Below are 17,053 nucleotides of genomic sequence, written 5' to 3'. Positions count from 1 at the left end.
TCTCGAGATAACACTTGTTATGAGTTGACGCTATACAAATAAAAGTTGATTGATTGATTGATTGATTGATATACTGTACATTTCCTGTTTTATTTGTTATTTATAGGGCAAAGTATGACCTCATGCTGAGTGTTCATGCTTTTCATTGTGTGTTATGATGATCCATGACTTATATGACTTAATGTCCTCTCTTGTCTTTTGTCTACAGCGTTCACCATGATGATCGTCTTGGCTCTAATCCGTATTGGTAAAGGCGCCGGTGAGGGTCACCCACCGGCTGCCAGCCTCGCCGGGGTGCCCAACCTGTTTGGGGTGTGTGTCTACTCCTTCATGTGTCAGCACTCCCTGCCCTCCCTGGTGACGCCGATCTCCAACAAGAAGCATGTTGGCAAACTGGTGTTGTTAGACTACGTCCTGATCCTGGGCTTCTACGTGCTCCTATCCTTCACCGCCATCTTCTGCTTCGACAGCTCGTTGCTACACGACATGTACACCCTTAATTTCACGGACAACTGCCACGTGTTGAATATTCCGTTCTTGTGTTACTTCCTGGGCCTTTTCCCCGTCTTCACCATCAGCACCAACTTTCCAATCATCGCCGTCACACTCCGCAACAACTGGAAGACCCTGTTCTATCGTGATGGTGGCACCTACCCCTGGGTGGTCGACCGTGTTGTGTTCCCCCTAATTACCCTGGTGCCCCCGATTGTGGTGGCCTTCTGCACCCACAACCTGGAGTCCCTGGTGGGCATTACAGGAGCGTATGCTGGCACTGGGATCCAGTACATCATCCCAGCGAGCCTCGTGTTTTACGCTCGACGCCACCTGGAGCCCGTCGTGGGAAGAGATGCTGTTAACAAACACCGGTCTCCGTTCCGCCACAGTTTTTGGGTGTGGTTTGTTTGGTTGTGGGCCGCCTTCTGCCTCATGTTTGTCACGGCCAACATCATCCTGACGGACACCAAGAAATGAGAACTCACTGATCCTCAAACTTTCTAAGAAAATCCGAATCTGTTTGGCCAGTTTCCTTGTTCCTGTACACGAGGCCTTACTTGCTGCTGGTTGGACAGTGCCTTCTTATGGGACTTATGTTGCATATATTAAATGTAATTAAGAGTAATTTATCAAATTTTGTTAAAAGGGACCAAATTACGTGTTTTTGTTCCATCAAAATAGCCGGCACAGTGCATGAAAAAAAAAAGTAAAAGGGAATAGAAACGGGTGATTTATTAAAACGATCAACAGTCTAAGGTTTGGCGGATTTGCACTTACACAACTATTTAGAAATATATCTCAACGTTCAGTTTGCGTCAAACAAGGAAGTTTTTAAAAAGTGTTGACCTAGCTTTTTAGTCAAATTGTTAGTTTCAGAAAGTTTGAACACACATCCAACCCTGACTTGACAAAGTTCACCGCCGGGTGTCGGATGCTGTGGAACAATCCAACAAACTGTCTGGTTGAAGCAGACTGACTCGTTAAGGGTTCTGCTGGTTATCGACCCTGTAGTTCTCCGTTTAGGTATTTGTCATCAAAATCCCAAACTCTGGAAATGGTAGGGTGCATGATCTGTATGTAAGCATTGGACGAAGCCATCATGATGTCATCCACTGGTTTTCCAGAAATGCTTTGAAGCCATAAGATGGACATTTTTACGCCACCATTTTGGCTCCACATAATGGTGGAGCTGCAGGGGAGCAATTGGTTACCATATGCGACATTGTTAGCCTAAGCTAGCTTTACCTGGGTTAGAAACATTTTCCAAAGTGTATATAGTGCGTCCACTTTTTATATACAGTCCGAGGTTTGTAGCTACTGGCACTTTACGAGTTCTGTGAGTTGTCCGATGTGTAATTCTATATTTCAGTGTTTCTTCTTTAAATCTAAAGCTCTGGAAAAGGGCAGGGTGTTAAAACTCTGAGATATCCATTGGACCTTCAGGGCAAAACGTTGAAGTGAAAAGAAATACAACCAACTGGGAGAGCCGAGTAGAAAGGAGAATTAGAGCCTGTCACGTTCGGGCTTGAGCTCTGTTGCGGAAATTGCTTTGCGTCTGCACCGCTGAATAATGCAATTGGACGAAACCAACGGATGAAAGAAAAAGGAAAGAATCAGGGATGATCCCTCTCTCCTGGCTGATGTGTATCCATACGTCAGCAGTGTCTGCTGCCCCTCGTCCCCTTGTGAACGATGAAGCTCTGAAGTGACAGATCCTCTGACAGATAGGCCTCCAGGAAGAGCTCCATCTCTGTTCATCACCCCAACATATCACATCTTTAGTTCACTCTCAGGGCATGTCTCCGTCTTTTACTGCTCAGCACACGTTCATGACTCTGTCAGCCTCATGCTGTATGTATCACGCAGTGCAACACCTGACCTGACAGGATAATAGTGATCTACAGGGCTTCTGCTCTGGATCTGCACCGGCATCAGTGTATGGAAGTTGAATGGTAGTGAACGTAATGTGACCACAGAGTTTCATAAACGTACACATCTGTACTGTAGCTTAGTAATGTTGATTTCACGGACAGGTGGCAGCTTTCTTTCAGAGTTGTGCCTCTGGTTAACGGACTTCACACCTTTCATCTTTCTTATTCTGTATTTGTGTTTTACAAAATGCATTGCCAACAAAGAAATACTCCTTAAATGTTCGGCCCACCCTAAGCACAAAGACACATGACTGGTTAACGGTGGTTTGTTTGTGTCACTGACAGCAGGCTGGAGTCGTTAGGACTATTTTACAGAAGAAAGTAAAAGTTCTGGAATCTGTTAAATATGCTGTTTATGGGCTATTCAGACCAGCAATGGCATTGTCTGTGGAAAGAAATGTTGCTGCTGGAAAGCTCCACACCAAATTCTTAGGAAATATCCGATGTGTTAGGTTGGAGGCAGAAATCTCCCAAACCTGGACAAGTTCAACCAAATGTAGTTGGGGTAAAAAAGATCCTTAGGGCTCTGATGGTCTCGCAAAAACAAACTTGTGGCGTTGAGAAGTTTAGGAGACCTGATGTGGATGAGTCAATGACTCGCTGTATGGTCAATTTAAAAAAACAACTACTATGTACTGTAGCTTTAACATTCAGCAAACAGTTGAACCAAATTCAGTGTCTAATTTGAGCTTCCTGTTCTTTCTCTCTCTGAAAAATTGTAGAAAAAATATATATTATTTTCCATAAAACCTGAAATTCTCACCATAAAGTGGAATAACTACAGTATAGACTCAAATGCATATATTGTAAAAAAAAAAAATGTGTACAAAGTAGAGGAAATTAGCAATCCATATCCACGTTGTCTATTGTGTAAGTTGGGACATCAACATGGGAGTTAAACCGACTTTAAAAAAACTGTTTAAAGTGTGTATGAATAACGATTTAAAAATCTTTATTTTTATGTAATGTGTGCAATAATAACACAATCAACTGTGTAGATATAGAGAATAACCGACTTGTTGGTCTATCAATGCTGTTACCACGAGTCAGAGCTTTAGGGCACACTCACTCTGGTTAAATGGACTCCACTGGTCCCATATTTGTATTTAAATGCTACTACAGTTTGGGTCAATTAACATGCATGGCCATCATCAGGGTGAGGAGCAGTTCAGTGGGTTGCGGGGCCGTTTCGAGAGGCTGTGCAGCGTTTTTCATCAACTGCTGGAATGAATACCGTTTAGATGGAAAGGTAATGTGCTGTGACTCCAGTGTTTTAAAGGCCACAGCGACTGTATGCATCATGGCATCATTGTAGTCATTGCTGGAGTGCTGTCAAGGCTGTAGAAGCTGTTAAAAGCTTTGTGATATTGTCTGCTTTGTTCTGCCTGTCCTCATCAGACTGTAATGAGTCTTTTTTTTTTTTTGTTACGAGACCAGAGATGGACTTTGCTCGTCCTCCTTGGTCGAATTCATCAGTTAATTCAGTTTTTACAGAAAACTGCAGGTCATCGGGTCATATCATAACAGCTTTCGGCCTATAGTTGTTTGCTTTTGTCTAACTGGGAGGGTACTGGAACATGGACTGTGAATAGTAGTTGAATGTGGCCCATAGTGATGTCACCTATCTCTTTGTTGATTACCAATTTAAAGCCTCCATCTTGGCTTTGTGGCCCTCCCAATCTTGTTAATTTTTGGTTCCAGATTGGACATGACAGGAGCTAGCTAAACCAGATTAGCAAAGTTACAACATCCATGTCCAAGAATTTAGCAGTTTATGCCAGTTTATTCAAAAGAAGAGATCCAGTCGGTGGTTGTGGCTAACAGGCAGTTTGATATAATTGGACGACCTTAAAGGGCGAGTAGGACGCAGCAAATGAATGAACCCAGTTACATCAAAGAACCTAGTTTCATAATTTCTTCTCATCTTTTTCTCTTTATGGAAAAAGTGGACAACAATCCTGTCTTTGATGCACAGTTGATGTAATTACATCAACTGTGTTATTAGCATTCTAGGTATTCACTTATCTCAGGCTCAAAACGCCGCTCAGAAACGGTATGATATTTGCATTAAAAATTATTCAAAAGTAGCATTTTAACATGGGACTCTATGGGGATTGACTCGCTTTTGAGCCAGCCTCTTGTGGCCGTATAAGGAACTGCAGCTTTTTTTTTTTTTTTTTTTGCATTTCTGCGTTGGCTTTATTTCTCAGCTCTGGAATTTGCTGCGTGATGTCAATGTGAAATCTGCAGCAGTTTGTTTTTTTGCATACAGAAACATAAACATTCATTATTATTATGTGTAATGAAGATGTTTACATTCCCACTTCTGTGCCGTCTGGTATTAATTCTCACATTTTCTGATGTTTCCACCTGACGGGGAACATTGGAACGAAAAGTACAAACACTTCAACCCTGATAGATATCTCTGATGTTGTATGAGGATAAAGGTGTGATTGTGTGTGTGTGTGTGTGTGTGTGTGTGTGAGTGGATGATAAGATGTTAAATGTGCTGAATGTGATTCTGATGACTCTTGGAGTTTTGAAATGTGCCTTTATTATTGTGCGGGAGGTTTTCCTGCGCTGACCTCGTCGACTCTTATCAACTGTTTTTCTTTTGCCAGACTTCATCTGCATGTAAGCCAATTTATTGAACTGACAATCTGTGTGTGTGCATCCCAAATACCTTATCATCTTTCATTCTGTCGTTTATCTTCTGTTGTCCTTACGTTCACTGTTTTTCTGTCATTTCACAAATTTTGTTTACATTCATTCTGCCAGCTTGTGATTCTCAATCGTTTTCTGGATGTTAACTGCTTTAATTGATGTTCTGTTTGATTTTTAATGAATTACAAAGAAAAAAATAAAAGCTTTATGTTCATCTGAGTCTCCTGGATGTCGGTTACTTCAAGGGGTGTCAGGTTTTCTGAAATTTGAATTTGAAAGTGTTTGACCCTCATGCCAAATCGTTAATGACACGTTTAAATCCCAGGTCAGATGTTTCCCTCTGCATGTGTACTTTAGCACATTATGTGTCAGGCCATGAATGTGTTCCAGTTAACATACATTTAAATCTGTGTCGAGGGTAGTCTGATATGAATATAATCCACTTTTTTAGTGACTCATAACAAGCGCTCGATGACAAAATCCTCCAAATAAATGCACCAGGTTGCACAAACACAACGTCAGAGTTTAGTGATGACAGCTGAACAACTGGAGGAAATCCTTCCGCCTCTTCGGTGATGGATCATCGTCTGGCTTATTTCCAAACTGCTTGTTGTCAAAAACACATCCAGCTGTCTCTCCTTCGGGTGTCAATAAAAACAAAATCAAAGTCTCTCCTGGGGAAATGAATGCATGAATCAGCGCGGCGTTCTGGTATTCAGTCGTACTCCTACTCTGTTTCACAGCGGTCGGCACTATTTGTACCTGCTCTCCAGGTAATAGGCTGCTGCTTTTTCTTTTTACACCTCCGTTCACCTCAATCTTCCCTGAAGCACCTCAGTGAGTTTTTTTTTATTGACACGAGATCTCTGTTTTTATGATCAAACCAAAGCTCCTCCTCTGAATTCCAATCTGCAGGCTGCTCTCTCCGCTGTAACTGAATTCACCCTCTGCCCTCTTTATGTAGGTGGGGCGTGTGCCCGTCGTGTGTTTGTGGGGTAGAGCTATAATTGGAAATGCAAACTTGGCACTGCTTAATTAATTCACAGTGCGTTTAATTGCTGCTTGGTTTATGCAGTGTGGAGAGCAGGTGCCGGCTGATGTTTGTTTGCAGATATTTGATCTCCTGCAGAGAAAATTGGGACTTTTTAAAAAATATAAAACTCATCTTATTAAAAAAAAAAAAAATGCAATCAGACAGATGTGCTCTCTTCTTCAGTGAAGCACAAACTAAATGAGATTATCTGCAGAATTAAACTCTGGGTAATGAGATGATCTTGATTGGAGTTTGTCCTTCATGTTACCTGTCGACACAGTTTGTACTTTTCTAACTTTGTCCTATTTTTAAAAAAAAACATTTTGGAGTCTGAATGAAGAATAGGTAGCAAGTGATTTTGAGTTTCTCTTTTTTTTTTTTTTCAGCTAATGGCTATGAGATAAGCAAAATCTCAGCAAAATCAAAGTACGTCCACTTTAAGAGCTTCTTTTTCCCCATCGGGATGGTCAGGTAGTCAATCTACACTCAGTGTGTACCGGTCTGTCAGGTAAGAAACGCTGCACATTTGCACATCTTATTTTGTGTTTACTGCGTTGAAAATCCGGCAACCAAACAACAGACTGCTGCGAGATGACGGAGTGCAAAGTGGTTGCAGAGGAAAATATGATGGATGTAGCAGGTAATGTGAAGGTAAACATGCAGCGTGATAGTATGGAGAGCGTCTCTAACCATGATAAATGTACAAACATATACTGTATGCTCATGACGTATTTACATGACGCTTTCAGCCGAGCTCGAGGTAAAACAACAAATATGTGTTTTATTAGACATTCATGCTACTCAGTGAAAACATGTTTATGATAACTTTGCTTTTCATATCACGTCTCTACACATTTAAAGGAACGACTGACGCTAAATCAACAGCAACAGGCCATCCCTAAGGTTGTTCTGATTCTGACTTGTTTCCTATGAAATGCTGGATCTTCAGTTTTCTTCTCTTTTATTTTTTATTGGGAACGTTTGGGACATTTTTCTCTTTTGTTTTGGTGTGACTAAAACTTTTTCCTGACAGAATATGTTTTTAAATATTTTTTTTTTGGCTTTTTGTGACTTTATTCGAGAGATAAGACAGTGGATAGAGTCCGAAATCAGGGAGAGAGACAGAGGGGAACGACAGGCGGGAAAGGAGCCACAGGTCGGATTCGAACCCGGGCCGCCCGCTTGGAGGACTGCAGTCTCCAGATATGGGGCGCGCGCACCAACCACTGCCCCCCCCGCAAACATGTTATGAAAAGGGTTGGCAAAATTAGCCAAAGCTTCAGCCACACTGGTTGTTTTTGCACTTTTGTTTTGACTTCACCTCTCAGACCTCTTTGATATGTCCATTTTTCTTACACTGTCTATAAACTGTACCTGCAGAGTATACTTAATCTGTTTCACCCATTCAGTCTTGTAACTCTCAGCTCGTATAACCCCAGCTTCTTCCTCCAGCACATCCTCCTGTATCACAGCCTCATGAAACCAGAGACCATGGCCCCTCCCCTTTTTCTTCAATTTGCTGCCGCTGCAACCGAAAGCACCCCACTAAAAAAAGTCTGAAAGTTTATTTTTCTGTCCCTTTACTGAGAGTCTGTGAAGCCTGCTGGATGCTCAGAGAATGACTCCCATGTTTGTCCTTGGGAGGAGACAGTAGCTCACACACACACACACACACACTGGACCATCTGCGGTCGAACCCCCATTCTGCTCCCCCGGCTTTATTACACGATTTATTTACTCTGGCTGCTTCAGGTGCTTCTGTGAGACCTGCTGTCCCCCCACAGGTGAGCCCCCGGCGGTGAAAGCGATTATGACTCTATCAACCGGCCTTATTAAGTGTCAGCAGAAGCGGGACACGGCGGGGCCCGCTGCAGACTCCAGTCACAGTCGACGGTGCAGAGGGGAAAAACGGACACACGGCGCCCTATTTCAGGCCGCCCCGGCGCTCGTTAGCAGGTCGCATGTTCCCTCTGTCTGCTGTCGTGCTGCACAGCCGTCCTGTCTGAAAGGTTTGGTGTTCACCTTGGCTCGGCCCCGGTGATGGGAGTCATTTCAGGCAGCAGCGGTAAACACAGTGGCTACAAGATAAGACGTGACTGCAGTTATTTAAGCTGCGCCCGGGGGCTTGTTTACTGGCAGTTTCACTAAGTACCCGAAAGAATGAGCGTGATCGAAAAAAGAGGCATTAAAAAGTTAGAATCTACGTCATCTGCCAACTGCCTTTTGTTAGTTTCCAACATCATTCACATTCAACATTTCCCTGCCTGAGGTTTTTTTTTTTTTCAGCACATTTGGATCTCATTACCAGCCAGGTGTAGTCTCATCTTGTACTGACAGATGGCTTTCTTTTAATTCCAGGCAGATGCTTCCCCCCTTTTTTTTTTTTTTTAATGACCTCTTTTTTTTCTTCTCCCGCTCGTGCCTGGGTGCTGCAAGGTTCATTAGCACAAACGGGGGGCTTAGGAGAAGTCTTGTGGAGAGATTAGGGTCACAGTATTTGAGGGATGGTGGCCAAGCCCTGACTGAGCTGACGGCCTTGTCGTCATGCGGGACAGAGGTGGTCGTCTGAGAACGTTTGCTCGACTGTCTCAGCAGCTGATTCTAAAAAAGGAGGGAATCGGGCTCAAAATCGGCCCGATTATCTTTTATCTTCCATACCTTTACTCTTCACTTCTGCTTTCTCTGTTGCCACCTAATGTTGTCAGTAAACGTAAATCTTGAGGAGGACAATCATCTACCCCACCCTGAGGATACTGGGCTTTGATTCAACAATTGGTTACACAGTTAAAGTCTTTATATGTGATTTTTCACACTTAAATATAATAGAAGTATATCCTCTGAAAATAACTCTGTGAGTCATGACTGTCTACAATGGGTGTAACACCCGAGTCCCACTGTCTGTGATGTTTTCAGAGTTTTCAGAGTCCTATCTTCACTTTGTTTACATCGCCTGGACGGCCGGCTGACTCCTCCCCTCACGTATAAAAGTTGTTTAATTGAGGGACTAGAGAAAAGAAGAATAACATACTGTACTCACTGCTTAACTGTGTTTCTAGATCACGCTCATTTCAGGTACATTTACATGCAGTGTGAAGATACGAGCATAATAAAGATCGCTAGCATTAGCATGCTAACACAACAATGGAGCGCGAGTTGTTTTGGTTTCATGCTGGTGCTCAAGGGCGACACCTGCTGGATGAAAAAATCACATATAAAGCCTTTAAGTGCTGATGTCATCTCTCTGTTACTTGCTCTAAAAACCTGCAGACTCGTTTTCATTCGGACCTCAGACTCAGTTTTTTCTCATTTCTTCCACCATGTCTGCCATTCTTTTGGATCCTCTCGTCTTCCTCTCGGGATGCGTTGACAGGAGCGGCGGTTGAATATTCTGCCGGCGTCGCGTCTGGTGAGAGTGTCAGAGGAAGATTTATCACCATTACACCGAAACATTGAGATGAGCACGAGCAGAGACACTGACACTCTGTTTGCATTCAGGAGGCGTTCACTTCCGTCTTTGACCCGATAGACCCCGCAGCCATTCATCAATCAACACCTCCCTCTTCTCAAGTCAACGGATACTGCCTGCGTGTTATTATTTGTTTTATTCATTTCATGTTTCCTCACAGACTTATTGTTGCTGATTGTTCTTAATCCCTTGAGGAGACACCAGTCCGCCTCAAAATATATGATTTATTTTCTGGGAGTTTTCAGCGTCACGTGACGGTCTAAATGCTGCTTTAAAGGCTTTTCCATCCTCAGGGAAACACTAATCCCTGAAGCCTTTTTACTTTTTGGCAGGGGGGGACACATGTTCATGTTAAATACTTTCACTTTAGCATCAGTATCAGCATTCAAAAAGCCATATTTGTCTAATCCTAATCCAGGCAGCATTATGTCATTTGAACCCTGCAGGAGCTAAATGAGCGCAACAAATGTCCAACAATGTGTACTTAGACGCCGGGAATTCTGCTTCAGCGGTTATTTATACGGGTGTGAGGACAGACATTTTGACTGAAGACAGAGAAGGACAAAAAAAAAAAAAAGAGATTGTGGTGCAGCTCAGCTCTCCATTACGGCTGCCGGGTCAGCGAGCGTCTCACTGCTGTCTGCTGCTCGCCGCTTCACTGAGAAACCTTTTTTTACAGGAGCTGGAGACCCTGACACCTGTCTGGTTAACAGATTCAGTCCATGACACACAGCGTATACAGCCATGCCTAGTGGCTCTCTGTCATTCAGTCATTCATAACGTTGGCTGCTCACACACACACACACACACACACACACACACACACACACGAGTCCAACATGTCGCATACAGCAGGCTGCTGAAACTGGACATGGAGTCATCAGGTGCAGAGTGTGAGCTCCTGCATCCAGACATGCAGTTTAACTAGATTAATGTGATGATGTGTTGTGTGTTTTCAAAGCCAACACAGACACTGGACACATATTTAAACATCTTTAAAACATGAATGTAGTGAAACGTAAACGCCTTTACCTATGGGGAACATAAGAAATACAATTTGAAGGAGAAATACAATTTGAAGGAGGACCAACAGGAACAATAAATGATATTTCTTCTTTTGGTTTCTGCGTTGACTATAGTGAAGACTAATGGTTGAACGGGTCACGCTTCCTTATGCAGCGGTGTTTGACGTAACATCTGGTGTTTCCACGGCAACGATAAACAAGTTGTGTCTGTCATGTCGGCTTCCACGACATACACCTCTCGTTGCGAATACAAAATTACAGATTTCTCTGGCTTTGATAACTATTAGAACATTTTGAGGTGATGTAAGTACTCAGTTTTAATCAATTTAGATAATTTAATGCATGTCACTTATAGTGAACGAACGATTGAAATGGACTCCGTTTGACAAACGTCTTCCAGAGGATTCAGGCTCACAGTTTGCGCAGTCTGTGTGGAGTCACAGCTCACATGCTGGCTCAGACTTCCAGATACCAGGAGCTGCACCCACACAGACCAACTCTCACCAATTGCAACTTAGAATACCTAGAATTTGTTCTAATAATTAATGAAAATTCAAATGTGTTGCAATTAAATGCGAAAAGAAGCAATTAAAACAGAAGCTAAATGATAAAATTAGTTATATTAACACCACTTCAGAGCCTAACTGCATAAATACAAACAGCTGACAGTGGACAGTACGGCATGCCAAAGTGAAACCAGTCAGTATCTCTATCAGTTGTTCTCAATGGACAGTTTGGGTAATTGAATGGGTAATTTCTGAAAGTGCGATGGACTAAAGGTGAACAATCATTAAGCAGTAACAAATGTCTCTCTCCAAATGAACTTTGGCTTGGTGTTCTGCCAATAAATAATCAATAGTAAGTCCCTGCACCTCTCCAAACGGTGAGAGAGGTAGAAGGAGAAAGAACGAAAAATCAATTTCCACCATTTTTCAGTTTGATCTGTTTCCTTTACTCACATCGTTTTTTATGAATCTTAAACATTCTTTCTTCAACAGCTAATCCAATCCTTGAAATTGTCCTGCAGGGGGGAGATTAATGTGACCCATTGTTTTAAAAACATCTCCATCTATGCCACGTTGATTTAAATTGTTTAGATTTTTTTAAAAAGGAGGAGAAACAACATTCATAAAACGTTCAGGTTACTCCTGCATAAATGGTAACCCGCAGTTTGTGTTTTTCCTCTGAGGTCCTGGCAGTCGTCATCTCCTCAGTGTGGACTGTTTGCCGAGCTCTGAGTTGACAGTGACTCTGTCTGCCAGAGTGTGTACCCAGAATTCACAGGAGCCCCCGTGGTTAGAGGATCAAAAAGAGCAAACACTCGGAGACAGAGTGGCCGTCATCGGACCTGCTGCTGGTATTTTCTCTCTGTATCAGGATGCCGGAGGGGGATCGTCCTCTAGACAAACGCAAACAGTCAGCTGCACTCCTCACTGTGTGAAAAAATGTTTCTCAAATATCCTCTTCTTTGCTTTGATAGAATATACTTTAACCATTTAAGTGCCAGTTGCTGTGTGTGCTCACAGTATTTCAATTTAAAGTTTGATTCAATGAATTCATTGAATGCATTTGCACACTTGATGCCTTTCTAATGGAAACATGTGATGCAGTTGACTTATAGGTGGAGAAATTGTCATGCAGTGCGTTCTGGACTACCCTTCTGATAATGATAATGTGTCCTTTCTGGCACCTTGAAATGGACAAAAATCATGTTTCTTGCCACTTTTGGTGCCTTCCCTGTAGATAAAATGTGACGCAGCGTCCTCTATGTTGCCATTGAAGTGGAGAAATCCAAATAAGCTTCCTCTAGCTTGTTATTCTTGTAGAGAAAACACAATGTCCAGTGTCCTAACAGGAGCCCTTAAAACAGAGTTTCTTGACTTCCATGGTGCCCTTCTTGTTCAGACAACCTGGTACAGTGACCTCTGAAGTGACCTTTTCATGGAGAAAAACCTGCTTGTCCTCATTGTTTTCTTTCCAGTGGAGAAAATGTGTTGCATTGTTCTTAGGGTGCCGTTGAAAGGAGAAACATGATGCATGATGTTGTGTCCTCTTTGGTGCCCTTCCATTGGAGAAGACTTGAGTCAGGTTTCCCTAAGGAGCCTTTTTATCGGAAAATGTGATGCAGTTTACCTAAAAGTGGAGAAAACCTAATATAGTGCCCTGTTGTCTGCCCTTCTAATGGCAAAATGGGATGCAGTGTTCTATGCTGTCCTTATGGTGGAAAAAACCTGCTGCAGTACATTTTGATGCCTTTAAAAATGGAGATGCCCAAAGTGTGTAGTGTTCTTTTGTGCCCTTACAGTGGAGAAAACATTAAGCAATAAACAAATATTGAGACTTCACTCCAGTGGGGCCGAACATAAAATGCTGCAAATGAAGCATTTAGATAAGTGAGTGACATGCATTTTTTGTTTGTTTGTCACCATCAGTGTCCAAGAAACAGAAAACCAAACATGCTAGAGCTCAGTCTGTGAGATGAGGGAGATGAAGGGGGGGACCGTGTGGGTCTCAGACAGGCTGTGAATCTGATCTGAGGGATCAGATTTTAGTTTCCTCTGTCAGAGCTGAGTGAAGCCTCCAAATCCATCCTGCAGATCCTGTGATGTGTTATACATGCCACATTCATCCACCGCCGCCTCATAAACAAACAGATACAACACAGCTTGTGTGTGTGTATCACAAACATCTAAACAGGCAAGAAACAAATGATTCTGTCTTGACTGTGAAATGTACGTGATGCGACTTTAAACTCTGCAAAGTCTAAATTTGATTTCAGAGTAGCATTTCCTAAATTGCAACCTTGAACGTTTTTCTGAACCGGTTCTCTTACCCGCTTCCAATCGCTGCAACACCTGTTGATTTGCTTTTTGTCTGGCAAACCGACGGGCGTCCAAATTCACTTACTCACCTTTAAATGTTTCTTCTTTTTCTTCTGGATGTATCAGAGAGGTGTAAAAAGAATTTTTCTTAACATTTAAAAAATGCAGTCTCCTTGCTTAAGCTTTAAAAGTATAAATATACAGGTGTAGCTCATATCATTAGAGTACCATGAACAAGTTACAACTGTTTCTGTTATTTATTTCATTTCCTCTGTCTCACTTGGTGAGAATCTGACTCCCTGCACATTATGATATTTTAATGACAGTCATACTTACAAAATGTGTCCCTGAATTTCTATAAATCAGGTTGATGAGTCATTTAAATTGCAGTTAGAAGTTAATGTTAACAAGAGAGAAACTGTCACCGTTAATCACCCATAAAAAGACTTTCTTCATGTGTGCTGCATATCCGAGTTTTCTGTCATTATACGAGCATCACGAACGAGCCTCGTTAAAATTCTCTTCCACGCGTCCGTCGGCTCTCTGGGGTTGAAATCTGTGCCACACCTGAAGGAAACCTGTGAGAAGGTCAACAAAGTTAATGATTTAATATTTAGCTGCCCTCCCGAGGGTTACGGGGGCGACGGCTAATCATCATTCACCGCGCATTCTTCTCTCATTATTGGAGGAGCCAGGAGTCATGTGTTGTGCTGGCGGGCAGAGCAGGTGGCAGCGGTGACGGCTTAAAAGTCAAATAAATACTAAAACTACTGGAGAGAGAAACCTGATCTGTCGTTCCTCTGAAAGTGAAAAGATCTGTTAATATGACAGAAAGTTTTACAATATTTCTCCAACGTCCCCTTTTCTAAATTCAAATAAACCTCTTCTTCAACTTTTAAAATCAGTTATGTTCTGTTGGAGTTTTTTCTCTTGATTGCCTTGTGCCTTCAGGGATCACTCTTAAAGTGCACACTAATGCAACTTACTCACTGTGTGAATGTGTGCAGCCGTTTGACCAACATTTGAAACATGCCAGAAAGTCATCTAACCTCTCAGGAGCAGCAGATCGGGCCTTGATTGGCGGTCGTGCCACCCTCACACTGCACAAAAAAAAGACGCACGACCAAGCTGAAATGCAAAAAAAAAAAAAAGATTTTCTCTGCTACTTTGAGGTCAAAGCTGCTGCTGCTGCATTTTAAATGACTGACATTTTTTTCCCCAGAAGCTTCCATGAGGATGTGACTCTGACGCGAGCCCGTCCACTGAGGATTAAGTGACAAAGTTTGGATTGATGTGGTTGAACAGCGGGGGGTGGGCGGTTTGGGGGAGTCACCTCCACGCTCCTCATTAGAACTCTCAGTATGAACGTAAAATGGTGGAAGTGACAGCAGAGTGTAGAGTGATGATGCTGAAACAGGCCCAGAGGGACCGCAGACGGGCCGGACGTGAGGCCATTTTTGGTCACTGACAAACCTTTAGAGTCCCACACTGACTCCAAAAACACTGCCAGCGCTGGATAACAGCATGTTCTGTAATGTCCTGCTGTCATGCAGAACTCTCAAGCCAAAATACACAAATTCTAAGAACCAGTATCCTGTTGAACCAGCTACTGTACATTTAAGTTCTGTCTAAAGTTATGCTGTGAAATCCACACAAAACCACATTGCAATGAAAATATCCGCAGCTTGTTAAGATGTACCTACACAATGAGACAAAAAAGGAACTTATAGGTTTGGCCAAACTTATTTAAACACTGGAGGCAAACAGGATGTACACAAGGTGAAACTAAACACAAAGCAAAACCAGTCAGCTCTGATCTCCCGGTGTGTCATCACAGGAGGAAATGTGCTTCTAAAGCAGACAGTGAGTGAACTTTGAAGTGCAGGAAACATGACATGTTGCTTCTGTTTTCATCAGATGCTTGTTAACTGATGAAACATGTTGCTTCTGGCAATTGGGAAAAAAACACATTTGTATTTGTATTGCACTTTTTCAAGCTAGGAGCACAAAGTGTTTTTCATTGACCACATAAAAACAAGCAAAAGTGTATTTCAGAAAATTACTCTCAGCAAATAAAGGCACACCATTTAAAATTATTGAAGAAGTAAATACTTTTCAAAATGGGAAATTCTATTAACATCAGCTTTTGATCAGGTGATTGAACAACCAGAGTTCCATATTGGACGGAATTGGGATGGTCCTGAAATTAACAAGTGCAGGGAGGCAGAAACTGTGGTGAACTAAAAAAGGAGATAAACTGCAGACAGATTTGTGATATCGTGCCTCCCACATCAGTGATACATCTCTCAAGTGTTCCCAGCTTGTTGAAGTCGGAGTATTTGATAGAGATGTATATAACGCTGCATCATCAGCGTAACAGCGACATGTCATTTTAGGGTTAGTAATGAAAAGGCTGACGGTTTGCATGCAAGCAGAATCACAATTCTTTGAAGAAATTAATGCTGGTTTCCTGTTTCTATATGTCAGCCCTGTTATTTACTGGCAGACAGTCCAGGGTGTACCCGGCCGCTCGCCCAATGGGATTGGCTCCAGCCCCCGCGACCCTTAATGGGATAAGCGGTGAATATAATGTATGGAAGTCTATAAGCAGATTTTTGCTATGATGTTGGTCAAAATGATCATATTGAACCTTTCCTGCACAATTTAGAGCAACTTCTTGCAGCAATACACAATCAACAGCCTGAATAGACGAGTTTGTAGTAATTGGAGTCACCTTTGATGCCGCAGTGGACTTGCACGTCTGCGCTCCCAATTAAACTCGCACTGCCCGGATTTCCTCACAGGCTTGATGTTCAATCTGTTGCTGTGTCTTTGAAATTTTCACCGGAGCATCACTTGGGATTCAGGCTGCGGTTCAAATGAATTGATGACATGCTGTACCCCTCTCCCTCTTTTCGTCTGAGGCCATCTGTCCCTCCAGTCTCTGTCCTCCGCTGTTGCAAGCTTCCTACAATGTGTGCAGTGGAGCACATGTGCAGCAAAACTCCTGTTTAGTTGTCATAAACACCAGGGTTTCTCTGAGGGCCAGAGCTTCTGTGACAAGCTGTAACCCCTCAGAGAAACCTCATTCTACAGAAGTATGAGCGACGGAAAGCTCAAGGTCATGGTCCCCTTCATTTGTTGACGACATCACCAAAGACTGTTGTGTGTGAAACATTACCACTTGGAACCATCTGGGCAAAATCAGATACTCGGAGCAACCTCCTGTGTCGTCCAGCAAATGGGAAGTAAGTTAACCTGATAGCAACGTCACAGTTCAGTATTTAAACCTAGGAAACAAAAAACTACTCTCCTAAGTCCTAAGATTTTCAGTTTCACCATTTTTGGGGGATATCCTTCGAATCTCACCTGTTCTATCCTTGATCACTGATTTATTTTCAAACTAGTCCAAACCCAAAGATATTTAATTTAACTTATATAACACAGAACATTAGAAACTCATCTGACTTCAAAAGCTGGAACCAGAAATGTTAAACACTGAAGCTATTCACCTTCTGATGAAATGGTTGTTTCAGCACTTTCTGTCCTTGTTGGATGAGTTTGACTGGATTGTTGAGATTGAGCTTCCTTTAAAAAAAAAAAAAAAGAACTCTTCA

General features: G+C 42.4%; 2 protein-coding genes across 4 annotated transcripts in view; both read left to right on the top strand.

Annotated features, from left to right (window-relative positions):
• tmem104 (transmembrane protein 104) overlaps window positions 1–5,309 on the top strand; it is a 58,562-nt gene extending 53,253 nt beyond the window's left edge. For all 3 annotated transcript variants that reach the window (XM_061026265.1, XM_061026266.1, XM_061026264.1), the window contains exon 10: window positions 209–5,309. In XM_061026265.1, the coding sequence (XP_060882248.1) occupies window positions 209–972 (764 nt within the window). In that variant the 3' untranslated portion in view covers window positions 973–5,309. The remainder of the gene's footprint in view (window positions 1–208) is intronic.
• LOC132953912 (uncharacterized) overlaps window positions 1–17,053 on the top strand; it is a 186,885-nt gene that overhangs the window by 11,351 nt on the left and 158,481 nt on the right. The gene's annotated exons all lie outside the window — the stretch shown is intronic.

The sequence above is a fragment of the Labrus mixtus genome, chromosome 20 (genome assembly GCF_963584025.1).
Source record: "Labrus mixtus chromosome 20, fLabMix1.1, whole genome shotgun sequence".
NCBI lineage: Eukaryota > Metazoa > Chordata > Actinopteri > Labriformes > Labridae > Labrus > Labrus mixtus.
Note: the sequence above shows the minus strand (reverse complement) of the source record. Positions and strands in the feature narration are given on the sequence as shown.